General features: G+C 41.1%; 1 protein-coding gene across 4 annotated transcripts in view; it reads right to left on the bottom strand.

Moving 5' to 3' along the window:
* Positions 1 to 13,611, bottom strand: part of LOC115232647 (calponin homology domain-containing protein DDB_G0272472) — a 35,931-nt gene extending 22,320 nt beyond the window's left edge. For 2 of the 4 annotated variants that reach the window (XM_036500662.1, XM_029802646.2), the window contains exons 1-4: positions 13,380 to 13,611; positions 9,473 to 9,626; positions 6,378 to 6,732; positions 3,084 to 3,130 (exon numbers count right to left, since the gene is read on the bottom strand). In XM_036500662.1, the coding sequence (XP_036356555.1) occupies positions 3,084 to 3,130; positions 6,378 to 6,732; positions 9,473 to 9,626 (556 nt within the window). In that variant the 5' untranslated portion in view covers positions 13,380 to 13,611. The remainder of the gene's footprint in view (positions 1 to 3,083; positions 3,131 to 6,377; positions 6,733 to 9,472; positions 9,627 to 13,379) is intronic. The other 2 variants (XM_036500663.1, XM_036500664.1) reach the window with 2 other exon arrangements.
* Positions 13,612 to 14,922: the final 1,311 nt, after the last annotated feature.

Genomic DNA, 14,922 nt, shown 5'->3' on the forward strand with positions numbered 1-14,922 from the left:
TTTCCATTCTTTGATCCCTATTCTCTGTCTCATTAATCTTGTACCTTGATGGTATGCCGTTACCAGCTCTTTCTCTCTCTCTCTCTCTCTGCCCCCCTCTCTCTCTCCAGCTGGGGGAAGTTCATAATTCACCTCTTCACCAAGACATCTCTTCCTGTCCCTCAGTCATACTTTCCCATCCCTTAAATACCACAGATTCCTGCGATACATGGTTTTTTGGGGTATTTTCATAAATAGCCAAAAGAGCACATAATGGGAAAATACTCCTAAAGTAACAAAACCCTGAAATGGGAATATATAATGTTGTGAAAATTGTTTCCATTAATTTTATGTTTACGTCATATAACAATTCCTTTTGCATTTTTGTAAAAGTGTGCACATAAGCCATAAATAAATGCTGTTACTGGAGTCAAGTTTATCCCGGAAGTTCTATTTCTATGGGATGCTGTAAATAAACAAAAAAACCTTAAACATGAACTTGTAAACCAGACCTATGATGACACAAACGAATTGAAATATTTAACTGAATCATCATGGCAACGAGTACAGTGAAGAATTCCGGGTAGAGGTTGGGGTCCACCAAGGTTCAGTCCTCAGCCCCCTCCTATTTATCATTGTCCTCCAGGCAATAACGGAAGAATTTAAGACAGGATGCCCCTGGGAGCTCCTCTATGCTGATGACCTTGCTCTAATTGCTGAGTCACTATCAGAACTGGAGGAGAAGTTTCAGGTGTGGAAACAAGGATTAGAATCGAAGGGCCTTAGAATCAACCTAGCCAAAACCAAAGTCCTAATAAGTAGGAAGGTGGACCAACCACAAACGACTTCAGGTAGATGGCCCTGCTCGATCTGTAAAAAAGGTGTAGGTAGAAACTCTATAAGGTGCACCAAGTGTAAGCTATGGACACATAAGAGGTGCAGCAATGTCAAAGGTAGGCTAACTGGGAAGATAGTTTTCGTATGTGGCAGATGCTCAGGAGAAATAAACACTGGAAATGTGCAGAGACCAACTTCTACCACGTTCCAGGGAGACAAACTAGAAGTAGTTGATAGCTTCCGCTACCTAGAAGACCAAGTTAGTAGCGGGGGTGGGTGTGCTGAAAGTGTAACTGCTAGAGTAAGAATAGCCTGGGCAAAGTTTAGAGAGCTCTTACCCCTGCTGGTGACAAAAGGCCTCTCGCTCAGAGTAAAAGGCAGACTTTATGATACATGTGTACGTACAGCCATGCTACATGGTAGTGAAACATGGGCCGTGACTGCTGAGGATATGCGTAAGCTCGCAAGAAATGAAGCCAATATGCTCCGATGGATGTGTAATGTCAGTGTTCATAATCGTCAGAGTGTAAGTACCTTGAGAGAAAAGTTGAACCTAAGAAGCGTCAGTTGTGGTGTGCAAGAGAGACGGCTGCGCTGGTATGGTCATATGACGAGAATGGCTGAAGATAGTTGTGTGCAAAAGTACTACACCCTAGTAGTTGAGGGAACCTGTGGAAGAGGTAGATCCAGGAAAACCTGGGACGAAGTGGTGAAGCACGACCTACGAACTTTAGGTCTCACCAAGGAAATGACTAGAGACCGAGACCTATGGAAGTATGCTGTGCGTGAGAAGACCCGGCAAGACTAGTCAGGCCATAACCCGTGGCCCCTACCTGGGACGTAGTCAGTCCACCTGTGCATACCTTCCTTCTTGTGACACTTGTGAAGACCTGTTGAGGCAAGTGAAAATCAAACAAAATCAAAATAGATGAACATCAATGGAATTTGTATCTTTGTGGTACCAGTGCCGGTGGCACACAAGAAAACCATCCGAACGTGGCCGTAGCCAGTACCGCACCGACTGGCCTCCATGCTGTGGGCACGTAACAATCACCATCCAATCGTGGCCGATCGCCAGCCTAATCTGGCTCCTGTGTCGGTGGCACATAAAAAACACCATCCGAGCGTGGTCGTCTGCTAGCCTTGTCTGGCACCCGTGTCGGTGGCACATAAAAACACCATCCGAGCGTGGCCGTTCGCCAGCTTCGTCTGGCACCTGTGTCGGTGGCACATAAAAACACCATCCGAGCGTGGCCGTTCGCCAGCCTCGTCTGGCACCTGTGTCGGTGGCACATAAAATCACCCACTACACTCTCGGAGTGGTTGGCGTTAGGAAGGGCATCCAGCTGTAGAAACACTGCCAGATCTGACTGGCCTGGTGCAGCCTTCGGGCTCCCCAGACCCCAGTTGAACCGTCCAACCCATGCTAGCATGGAAAGCGGACGTTAAATGATGATGATGATGATGATGATGATCATAAAATTAACTTTCAATTCAATGCAATGTTGAAATAACCCTTCAATGTTTTATAACCCGAACTGTCAGTGACCCAATGGGTCATGGGTAGTCCAGTACTTTTACAAATTACAAAATATTTTAAGAATTTTTTAATACAATTCCTAATAATATTTCTTTATACAAATACAGTATGATTTGTTTTTTATAAACATCAAATGACTATGGGAGTCCAGAAGGGTAAAATAGAAACCAAAGGGGTCCAATAGTTGAGAAACATTGCTATAAATCAATAATGTAATAACAATAAAAATATTAATATTGATTTATACAGTTCTATATTTAAGAGATGAGGAATTATTTACATTATTTACATTTGACAGATATTTGTCCTCATCTTGTTTGTTGTTAACTCAATGTTTCGGCTGATATACCCTCCAACCTTCATCGGATGTCTTGGGGAAATTTCAAACCTGGGTTCTCATTCCTAAGGTATTTTATTTTTTTGGCATATGGCATATAGTGTACTGGTTAAGAGCGTGGGCTACTAACCCCAAAATTCTAAGTTTGATTCCAGGCAGTGACCTGAATAATAATAATAACATTGAAAAATACCTTTGGAATGAGAACCCAGGTTCAAAATTTCCCCCAAGCCCGATGGAAGGGATTGGCAATAACAGGTGCAAATCCTCACAAAATGTTTGTTTCCACACTAATACTTTCATACAATGATAGAATAAATATATTAATAAATGACCGTTTAAATATTTACCAGTAAAATTATGTTGTGAAGCAATCGTAAAATAACTCACCAGCTAACAAGGATTGGTCTTCACTGGATGATAGATCTGTACCTTTCCTGAAAAGTAATTCAAGGTTATTAATAGTGATTGATTTCTAACACCATCTCATATATATTTATACTAGCAGTATCACCTGGCGTTGTTCGGGTTTGTAAGGGAAATAACTATATAAGCATTTTTAGAGAGTTACTTCCCTTATATAAGCCGAGCAAAAATCATTAAAAATGCGGTAAAATGATGGTAAATTTTTTTTTAAATTGTAGACTCATCGTAGATGCGCGCTAGTACCCAGAAGGCTTGATATGAATCACGACTATAAGATACCCCCTTTTGGTTATTTATATATTATTATATACACACATACATATATATATATATATATATATTTCTGGGATGAGCTGGTGAAGCACGACCTTCAAACATTGGGCCTTGCTGAAGCGATGACGAGTAACCGAGACCTTTGGAGATATGCTGTGCTTGAGAAGACCCAACAAGCCAAGTGAGACCATAACCCGTGGCCTATGCCAGTGAGTGTAACCAGCCCAGTTATGAGTACCCCTCATTCGTTGGACAATAAAGCTTACTTGTGAAGACCTATTGAGGCAAGTGAAATCAAATCAAATCAAAATTGCTGACGTGGCCGATAACAGTACTGCCTGATTGGCACGAGTGCCAGTGGTCGTTGCCAGGGCCTTGGATTGGCTCCTGTGCTTGTGACATGTAAAAAGCACCATTCAAGCGTGATCATTGCCAGCGTCGCATTACTAGCACATGTGCTGGTGGTATGTGAAAAACAACATTTGAGCATGGTTGTTGCCAGTGCCGCCAGACTGGCTCCTGTGCAGGTGGCACATAAAAAACTCCTTTTGAGCGCGGTCAATGCTAGAACCGCCTGTCTGGCCCTCAAGCCAGTGACATGTAAAAGCACCCACTACACTCTCAGAGTGGTTGGCATTAGGAAAGGCATCCAACTGTAGAAACTTTGCCAGATTGGATTGGAACCTGGTGCCACCTCCTGGCTTGCCAATCCTCAGTCAAACTGTCCAACCCATGTCAGCATGGAAAGCAGATATTAAACGACGATGACGATGATGATATATGTATGTTTCCTGTACCGGTGGCACATAAAAGGCACCATGCCAGTGCCACCTTGACTGGCTCCTGTGCCAGTGGCACATAAAAAGCACCATCTGATCGTGGTTGATGCCAGCACCCTCTAGCCCCTGTGCCGGTGGCACGTAAAAAGCACCCACTACACTCACAGAGTGGTTGGCATTAGGAAGGGCATCCAGCTGTAGAAACACTACCAGATCAGACTGGAGCCTGGTACATCCTCCTGACTTCTCAGACCCCAGTTGAACTGTCCAACCCATGCCAGCATGGAAAGCGAATGTTAAATGATGATGATGATGATGAGGGTGGTGAAGATGCATGACCTAATGGTTAGAGTGTTGTACTGTTGCACTTGCAATTGCTAGATTGTGGGTTCAATTCCCCAACTGGGTGGTGCATTGTTTTCTTGAACAAAATACTTCATTTTAAGTTGCTCTACTCGGCTGTAAAAGGGAAACCCTGCAACAGAATAACTTCGAATCCCAGGGAATGAATGATGCCACCCCACTGGGTAGTATCATTCAAAAGCCAAATCAATGCAAGCGCATTGTAACCAGTGATGTATAACAGTATCTGATAGTCTGATCATTACCTTGATATATATCGACTGGCCGGTGGCACGTAAAAGCACCATCCGTTCGTGTCCGTTGCCAGCCCCGTCTGGCCCCCGTGCCGGTGGCACATAGCACCATCCATTCGTAGCCGTTGCCAGCCTGGCCTGGCCCCTGTGCCGTTGGCACGTAAAAGCACCATCCATTCATGGCCGTTTGCCAGCTCCTACTGGTACCTGTGCGGGTGGCACGTAAAAAGCACCCACTCCACTCACAGAGTGGTTGGTGTTAGGAAGGGCATCCAGCCGTAGAAACACTGCCAGATCAGACTGGCGCCTGGTGCAGCCTTCTGGCTTCACAGACCCCAGTTGAACTGTCCAACCTATGCTCGCATGGAAAGCGGACGCTAAATGATGATGATGATGATGATGATATATATACAAGCAGCTAAGCCCAGTTTCACCCGGTCTGTTTGGATGACGTGGCTGTAATCATTTTCTGTTAGGCATAATCTATAACAGCGTTTGTCAACCTTATCATTTTGGGTCCCCTGTTTCAATTGGAGCCTCCAGTTATATGAAAATTTCTTGACCCCTCCCGGTCAGAAAACAGCTCCTAAGCAACTGGTTGTTTTAATGGCAGAAGAAAGAGGGAAATTCCATAAAGAAAAAGTTTTAATCGATTTTCTTGATGAGTATGGGGGGCTAGGAAAAAAATACAAACTGCATTCCAATCTATGCACCCGTCTCCAAATGTGTGCCATTTTTCACACGAATCCACCCAGCCGTTTGGCTGTGAACCTCAAGACGACAAGAAAGAATACAATGATCGCCCATGTCCAATTTATATTATAGATATACACACACACTGATATATACGTGCGTGTATGTTCATGTCTTCTTGTCTTGACACTGCATGACTGTCGTAAACAAGTATCCTCATACACGAGGTATTGTTTAGATTCCAACACTGCTTGTAAAACGTCTGGTTATGAAGATTTATTACGCTACTTGGAATAGGTGAGGGATGGCAACAAGAAACACATCTGGCTATAGAAAACTTGCACAGGCAAAATCCGTCTGGCCCAAACAAGCATGGGAAAAGTTGTTGCTAAAACAATGATGATAATGATGATGATGAAATGCTAAACAGATTGCCAGCCAAGAATTCAGAGTTATGCCATTTTGCATAAAAGCAATTTGAAAATTAAGATACTCTTTTACTCTTTTACTTGTTTCAGTCATTTGACTGCGACCATGCTGGAGCACCGCCTTTAGTCGAGCAAATCGACCCCGGGACTTATTCTTTGTAAGCCCAGTACTTATTCTATCGGTCACTTTTGCCAAACCGCTAAGTGACGGGGACGTAAACACACCAGCATCGGTTGTCAAGCAATGCTAGGGAGACAAACACAGACACACAAACACATACACACACATACATATATATATATACATATATACGACAGGCTTCTTTCAGTTTCTGTCTACCAAATCCACTCACAAGGCATTGGTCGGCCCGGGGCTATAGCAGAAGACACTTGCCCAAGATGCCACGCAGTGGGACTGAACCCGGAACCATGTGGTTGGGAAACAAGCTACTTACCACGAAACTATCAGAGTATTTAGAGTTTTCATACCTGGATAAAGAATGTTCTGGTAACATCTCTAACCTGTTTGATTGGAATTCTTTTTTCGTCTGTGTAGAATCGGTTGAGCTATTTAAAACATCTTCAATGTTAGAATCTCTCCAGAGAGAACGTTTCATTTCAGAATTTCTCCCAGAGATGTCATTCGACCGCAAAGGGCTTCTGTACTGGTTTGATTTTAATGAGAAATCTGTATCCGATGTTTTGTTAATTATATTTGCATGTTTGTCAAATATAGATCTTGTAGAATCAAACCTCAAAGTATCGTTAAAATTGAAGGATTTCTGCTTCGACTCAATTCCAGACATTGCCTTGTGCTTGTCCATGCCCACATGAGGTAAATTATCTAAAGAAAAACAAGAAAAAAAACAACATAAGTAAATGGATATTTAACAGAGGCAAAATAATTCTTTCTGCTACAGACCCCAACGTTCAACTGGTACTTATTTTATGAGGATGAAAGGCAAAAGTTAATCCTGGCAGAAAAAGAGGCAGAATAATAGAAAAACATTTGGCAATAAGCATTAAAAGATGGATGGAAAATTAGGAATGTAAAGAGAAGAAGAATTGCAGAAAATAAGGAATAATGGACTGGACTGATTCTTTGAAAAATATGGAAACGGTTATGAAGATATATCTGGAACCATGTAATTTAATCAGTTCTTCTGTTTTAATCCTTTTATTAATATCTTTCCATTGAAATATATTTCTTTGTTTCAAATTTCAGAAAATACCTGTTGAGGCAAATGAAATCAAAATCGAAATCAAACTCGGTGACTGGCATCCGTTGCTAGTAGAGTGCTAAGAGTACCATACGAGAGAGATCGTTGCCAGAGCAACAAGCTGGCCTCCATGCCGATGGCACGTTAAAAACAACATTCGAGCATGATTGTTACCTGCGTCACCTTACTGGCACTTGTGCTGGTGGCACGTGAAAAAACATTCAGGCGAGGTCGTTGCCAGTGCCACTGGACTGGCTCCTGTGCAGGTGGCACATAAAAAGCACCATTTGAGCGTGGCCATTGCCAGCACCACCTAACTGGCCCTCGTGCCCTCAAAGTGGTTGGCATTAGGAAGGGCATCCAGCTGTAGAAACTCTGCCAGATCAGATTGGAGCCTGGTGCAGCCATCTAGTTCACCAGACCTCAATCAAATCGTCCAACACATGCTAGCATGGAAAGCGGACGTTAAACGATGATGATGATGATGATGAACTAAGTCATTATTAAACTGATGTTTGGAATATAAATTCACATGAGTGATGGAGGGTTTTAATGTTGATCAGCATAAAAGACGTTTGTATCATGAAGGAGGTTCTTCTCAAAAGAGCTAAGAACACTGAGTATGATTTAAGGATTATCGGTCCCTATTTTCACAGGATTGGATGACTGCATAGAGGTTGCTTTGTTGGCTCAGGTCAACCCTTCTCAAGCACACCTGTCATCATCATCATCATCATTTAACATCTGCTTTCCATGCTAGCATGGGTTGGACGATTTTGACTGAGGTCTGGCGAACCAGATGGCTGTACCAGGCTCCAATCTTGATCTGGCAGAGTTTCTAATGTGGAAACAAAGAGCACATTATGTATATTGTATTACTGTATTGAAATCAGCATCATCATCATCGTTTAACATTCGCTTTCCATGCTAGCATGGGTTGGACAGTTCAACTGCGGTCTGGGAAGCCAGGAGGCTGGCAACGGCCACGATCGGTTAGTGCTTTTTATGTGCCACCGGCACGGAAGCCAGTCAAGGCGGCACTGGCATCAGCGATGTTCGGATGGTGCTTTTTACGTGCCACTGTATCACAACTACAATTTCCATTTGATTTTCATTTTGATGTTGATGTACTTGACTCAATAGGTCTCCTCAAGCACAGCAGGTCGCCCTACGATCCAAGGTACTTTTGAATGGGCTGGGGCTGGTTATGCAAAACTGGTGTAGGATACAGCCGTGAACTCACTTCATATGCCAGGTCTTCGCAGTCACAGCATATCTCCAGAGGTCTCGGTCTTTCCTCATTGCCTCTGTGAGGCTCAAAGTTCGAAGGTCATGTTTCACCACCTCATCCCATGTCTTCCTGGGTCTACCTCTACCCCAGATTCCTTCAACTGTTTGGAAGTGGCACTTCTTCACGCAGCTCTCCTCATCCATCCATAGTACGTGACCATACCAGCGCAAATGTCTCTCTTGCATGCCACATCTGATGCTTCTTATGTCCAACATTTCTTTCAGGGCGCTTACACTCTATCATGTGTGCACACTGACATTACACATCAAGCGGATCATGCTAGCTTTATTTCTTTCAAGCCTATGCATGTCCTCCACAGTTACAGCCTATGTTTCACTTCTGTGAAAACATAGCAGTTCACACACATGCATCATACAAGCTACCTTTCACTCTGAGCAAGAAGCCCTTTGTTAAACAAAATCTGTATATTACCTAACAATAAATACAAGGTACATATAAGCACAGAAAATAAAAGAAGGCTTTCATCATTCAAAGGGTCATTTGTGTATAATGGAATGAAAAATTTGAAATGAAAAATTTCTAAGTAATTTTGATATGATAAATAGATATATGTAAAAATCTTTGAAAAATGACCTTAAAGTAACTTAAAGAAAAACATTGTTGTAGTTTATTTTTAATAAAAAATAATTAAATAGAAGCAAGAGAGTGAGCGAGAGAGAGAGAGAGAGAGAGAGAGAGAGAGAGAGAGAGAGAGAGAGAAAGCACAGCAAGGATAGAAGGTAAAAGTAATAGAGTGTGTGGGGAAAGGAAAAGAAATACTAAATGGGAAGGAGGGGAAGAAAACTGATGAGGATGAAAGTGAGAGAGAAAAAGTTATAAAGATAGAGAAAGACTAATAGGATTAGAGGTAGTAAATAAAGAAGAACTAGAAAGAGACAGTGGCAAAGAAAGGGATACAAATGGAAGCAAGCAGTTGAAAACCACATTTTGATAAAAAAATAATTAAAATTTTAATTTTTAGGAATTTTCTTGATAGTATAGACTTTAATAACTGCTTCCTTCTTATAACTTATTAATAAACAGCTTTCTTTATCATAGTATAGATGTTTTACCTTCGTCTTTGCTGTAGGAACTGTTATTGGAATCTCTGGGAGAAAATCCCGCACCAAAACCACGACCGCGCCTTTCCTCCATTTTGGCTTCCAATTCCAGTTGAAACGAATCCTTTTTAGGTTTGTGAGGGGTTTCCTCAATTTCATCCATCATCTTTGGAGAAATTTAAAAGAATTACCAAAAAAAAAAAGACAATCTTTAGAGAAAAAAACAGAATTATTCTATTCTACATTGTTGTTAACAAGGAAGTTTGGTATTTATGAAAATAAAAACAAAATAAAATAATATAAATTTGAAACAAAAATAAACAAAAAGCAAATTTTTCTAAAAAAAAAAGGAAAATATGATACAAAAATATCAATAATGTAATAACAATAAAAACATTTTACTTCGTTTTTGGATTTGGTTTGCAAGATTCTTTATGTGAGTTTGTGTGTTGAAGCATATTTTGTAGTGTGGGGAGGGTCATTCTCTTTTAGTGCCTTTTTATTTAACACACTCACAGGTAAAATTTCCACTCATTTACTTACTCTCTCTTTCTCTTTTACTTGTTTCAGTCATTTGACTGCAGCCATGCTGGAGCACCGCCTTTCGTCGAGCAACTCGACCCCGGGACTTATTCTTTTGTAAGCCCAGTACTTATTCTATCGGTCTCTTTTTGCCGAACCGCTAAGTGACGGGGACATAAACACACCAGCATCGGTTGTCAAGCAATGCTAGGGGGACAAACACAAACACACACACGCATACATATATATATATATATATTAAGGTATGTAGAAAAATACAACATGGACAAGAACGTATAACTCTTAGAAGACGATACATAAACACGGACAGGACATTCGAAACCCTCAGTCTTCAGTCAAGAACCGGATCATCGTAGTAATTTCGGCTGATTAATCTTGAGATTACTACGACAGGCTTCTTTCAGTTACCGTCTACCAAATCCACTCACAAGGCTTTGGTCGGCCCGAGGCTATAGCAGAAGACACTTGCCCAAGGTGCCACACTGTGGGACTGAACCCGGAACCATGTGGTTGGTAAACAAGCTACTTACCACACAGCCACTCCTGCGCCTATATATTTTTTTATTTTTCCTAAAATTTTTGTTGTGTTGGAATGGAAAATTTTAAGAAAAATAGATAAGTAAATGAGTGGAAATAATAAGGCACTAAAAGAGAATGACTCTCCCCAGACACAAAAAAATAAAAATGTTAATATTGATTCAACATCTTGTAAATGTAAAACAACAATAATGATGTATCTTTATATATATATATACAGGCGCAGGAGTGGCTGTGTGGTAAGTAGCTTGCTAACCAACCACATGGTTCCGGGTTCAGTCCCACTGCGTGGCATCTTGGGCAACTGTCTTCTGCTATAGCCCCAGGCCGACCAATGCCTTGTGAGTGGATTTGGTAGACGGAAACTGAAAGAAGCCTGTCGTATATATGTATATATATATATATATGTGTGTGTATGTGTTTGTGTGTCTGTGTTTGTCCCCCTAGCATTGTTTGACAACCGATGCTGGTGTGTTTACGTCCCCGTCACTTAGCAGTTCAGCAAAAGAGACCGATAGAATAAGTACTGGGCTTACAAAGAATAAGTACCGGGGTCAATTTGCTCGACTAAAGGCGGTGCTCCAGCATGGCCGCAGTCAAATGACTGAAACAAGTAAAAGAGTAAAAGAGTAAATATACATAAAGATGAGAATGTGTGTCTGTCTGTGTGTCTGTGTAAATCTCTAAAACTTTAGAACTACACAACCAATTTCATTCTAATTATACAGATGCCTTACTTAGGGTCCATGGAGTGTCATGGGCAAAAAAATATTTTAACTTCTTGTCTAGTGCGACCCCACAGCAATATCATATCTTCTCTACTATTTCAGTATTACGTGTCAAAAGTGAAACAAAAACATCTCTCTATTGTAATGTCAGATTCTTTCATTTTAATACTTATATAAGAAGGATGACCTTTAAGTGAACATCCATTATGCTAGAAGAAGATCCGCTATGGTCTTATCACTAACAAAGGAATGGTAAGACCATAGTGGATCTTCTTCTAGCATAATGGATGTTCACTTACAGGTCCTCCTTCTTATATGTATGTAATATAATTTTTTCTGAAACTTCAGACTTTTCAGTATGCTACACCACTGGTTTTAAATTGATATTAATCAAATTAATATTCAATTTCTCACCCTTATTATTTTAACTTTAAATTACATCATCATCATCATCATTGTTTAACGTCCGTTTTCCGTACTAGCACTACAAGATAGCAAGGCTTGTCCATTGGACATTTTGCAACAAGTATGAACTTGACAGAGCAAAAAATTGGTACAACCACAAACCCGAAGGCATACTTGAAAATGATAATGTAAAGATCCTGTGGGATTTTATGATTCAGTGCAACCATGAGATAAAGAATAGGAAGCCAGACATAGTCTTCATTAAAAAAGAAAGCAAACTAAGCTGGATCACAGATATAGTATGCTCAGCTGTCAACAAGGTATGCGATAAGGAAGAAAGAAAAGTCGATAGATATGACAGGTTAGCTTGGGAGGTTAAGCAGTTGTGGTCGATGAAAATGATGGCAGTAGTACCAATAATTGCCAGAGCCCTGGGAACAGTGAGTAAAAATCTTGAGAAGTACATGGAACAAATAGGGGCTGCAATAAGGGTGGAGCACTTGCAGAAAACAGCACTGCTTGGAAGCGCTTGAATACTCCGGAAGGTGCTCGAAAAATAAGAGGTGTTACCTTAGTTCACTGGTAGTGAACAGCTGACACCGTAGTACATCTCCAGCGTTAGAAGCTGTGCAAAGGCAATAACTCTTTTACTTGTTTCAGTCATTTGACTGCGGCCATGCTGGAGCACCACCTTTAATCGAGCAACTCGACCCTGGGACTTATTCTTTTTTTTTGTAAGCCCAGTACTTATTCTATCGGTCTCTTTTGCCGAACCGCTAAGCAACGGGGACATAAACACACCAGCATCGGTTGTCAAGCAATGCTAGGGGGACAAACACACACACGCATATATATATATACATATATACGACGGGCTTCTTTCAGTTTCCGTCTACCAAATCCACTCACAAGGCTTTGGTCGGCCCGGGGCTATAGTAGAAGACACCTGCCCAAGGTGCCACGCAGTGGGACTGAACCCGGAACCCTGTGGTTGGTAAACAAGCTACTTACATCACAACAACAACAATAATAATGATAATAATAGTAATAATAATAATAATAATCCTTTCTATTATAGGCACAAGGCCTGAAATTTTGGGGAAGGGGACAAGTCAGGTGAAGGTAAAGAATACGTATACCCGGGGTTTAGGGTTTAGGGTTAGGGTTTTTATTACGCCGAAAACTGGTGATGTACGTATTCTTTACCTCCGTCGACTAGTCGATTACATTGACACCAGAATTTCACTGGTACTTATTTAATCGACCCCGAAAGGATGAAAGGCAAAGTCGACCTGGGCGGAGTTTGATCTCAGAACGATGCGGCAGACGAAATACCGCTAAACATTTCGACCGGTGTGCTAACGATTCTCCCAGCTCGCCACCTTAATAATGATAATAATAATAATAATAATAATAATAATAATAATGATGATGATGATGATGATAATGATAATAATCCTTCTTTCTGCTATAGGCACAAGCCCCGAAATTTTATAGAAGGGGCTAGTAGAATATGTCGAACCCCAGGAATCAATTAGCCCCACCCTCACCTCCAAAATATTAATAATAAGTCATATGAAGAAGCAGAAAGGGAAGATGGATGTAGTAAATGTTTCTATTGTGAATGTTGGGAATAATTTCATGATTGGAGACTATGTTTCCAAGGAGATTTCAAACCGAGCAAAGAATATAATAACAATACTTACAATTAAGGTAGAATAAGGTAATTACTTATAAACTTTGTGTCCGGAATATAGGAATATGTTCATAGCGTCAAAATGTCGTATATTTGTCATTTCAATGAGAAATTTAGTCCACATTTAGTCTAAATATGTTTTGCCAACGGAGGATATTAACAACATAACAACTTCACTGAAACTTATTTATTTACGCCTGTTGCTAAGTCGATTACCTCCCCTCTCTTTCTTCGCTTCTCACATTTACCTCCCCTGATTATTAGCATTATTATCTTTCATTCGATAAAGGTCTGCGAGTTGACAGAATCGGTAGGATTCCGGACAAAATGCTTAGTGGCATTTCGTCTGCCTTTACATTTTGAGTTCAAATTCCGCTGAGGTCAACTTCGCCTTTCATCTTTTCGAACTTCGGTAAAATAAGTACCTATTTCTTTATTATCCATAAGGGGCTAAACATTGAGTGGACAAACAAGGACAGACAAACGGATTAAGTCGATTACATCGACCCCAGTGCGTAACTGGTACTTAATTTATCGACCCCAAAATGATGAAAAGCAAAGTGGACCTCGGCGGAATTTGAACTCAGAACGTAGCGGCAGACGAAATACCTATTTCTTTACTACCCACAAGGGGCTAAACACAGAGGGGACAAACAAAGACAGACAAACGGATTAAGTCGATTATATCGACCCAAGTGCGTAACTGGTACTTAGTTTATCGACCCCGAAAGGATGAAAGGCAAAGTCGACCTCGGCGGAATTTGAACTCAGAACGTAGCGGCAGACGAAATACCTATTTCTCTACTACCCACAAGGGGCTAAACACAGAGGGGACAAACAAGGACAGACAAAGGGATTAAGTCGATTACATCGACCCCAGTGCGTAACTGGTACTTAGTTTATCGACCCCGAAAGGATGAAAGGCAAAGTCGACCTCGGCGGAATTTGAACTCAGAACGTAGCGGCAGACGAAATACCTATTTCTCTACTACCCACAAGGGGCTAAACACAGAGGGGACAAACAAGGACAGACAAAGGGATTAAGTCGATTACATCGACCCCAGTGCGTAACTGGTACTTAGTTTATCGACCCCGAAAGGATGAAAGGCAAAGTCGACCTCGGTGGAATTTGAACTCAGAACGTAGCGGCAGACGAAATACCCCTAAGCAGTTCGCCCGGCGTGCTAACGTTTCTGCCAGCTCGGCGCTTTTCGGTAAAAAAATGTACCAGTTGATAACTGGGGTCAATGTAATCGTCTTGCCCGCTGCCCTCTAATTTTAGGAAAGGATTACTTTTCATACAAAAAGTAACTTTGGAAGTAGACTCTTACCACAATGGGTAGACTAATTATTCCGCAAGTTTGGGAGAGGAAGTGTCCTGGTTTTCGGAATTGTCCAGTTTTCTGGAGACAGCCAGAATATGTACTTAAGCTATGAAACGTAAAGAACTAAATTATATTTAACTGGTTCAAATTAATATCTGAAGCAGGCTCCGTTTGATATTATTAATCTACATACAATTCTGAAAGTATATCATACTGTACTATGTTTAC

The sequence above is a fragment of the Octopus sinensis genome, linkage group LG2 (genome assembly GCF_006345805.1).
Source record: "Octopus sinensis linkage group LG2, ASM634580v1, whole genome shotgun sequence".
In the NCBI taxonomy this organism is placed as follows: domain Eukaryota; kingdom Metazoa; phylum Mollusca; class Cephalopoda; order Octopoda; family Octopodidae; genus Octopus; species Octopus sinensis.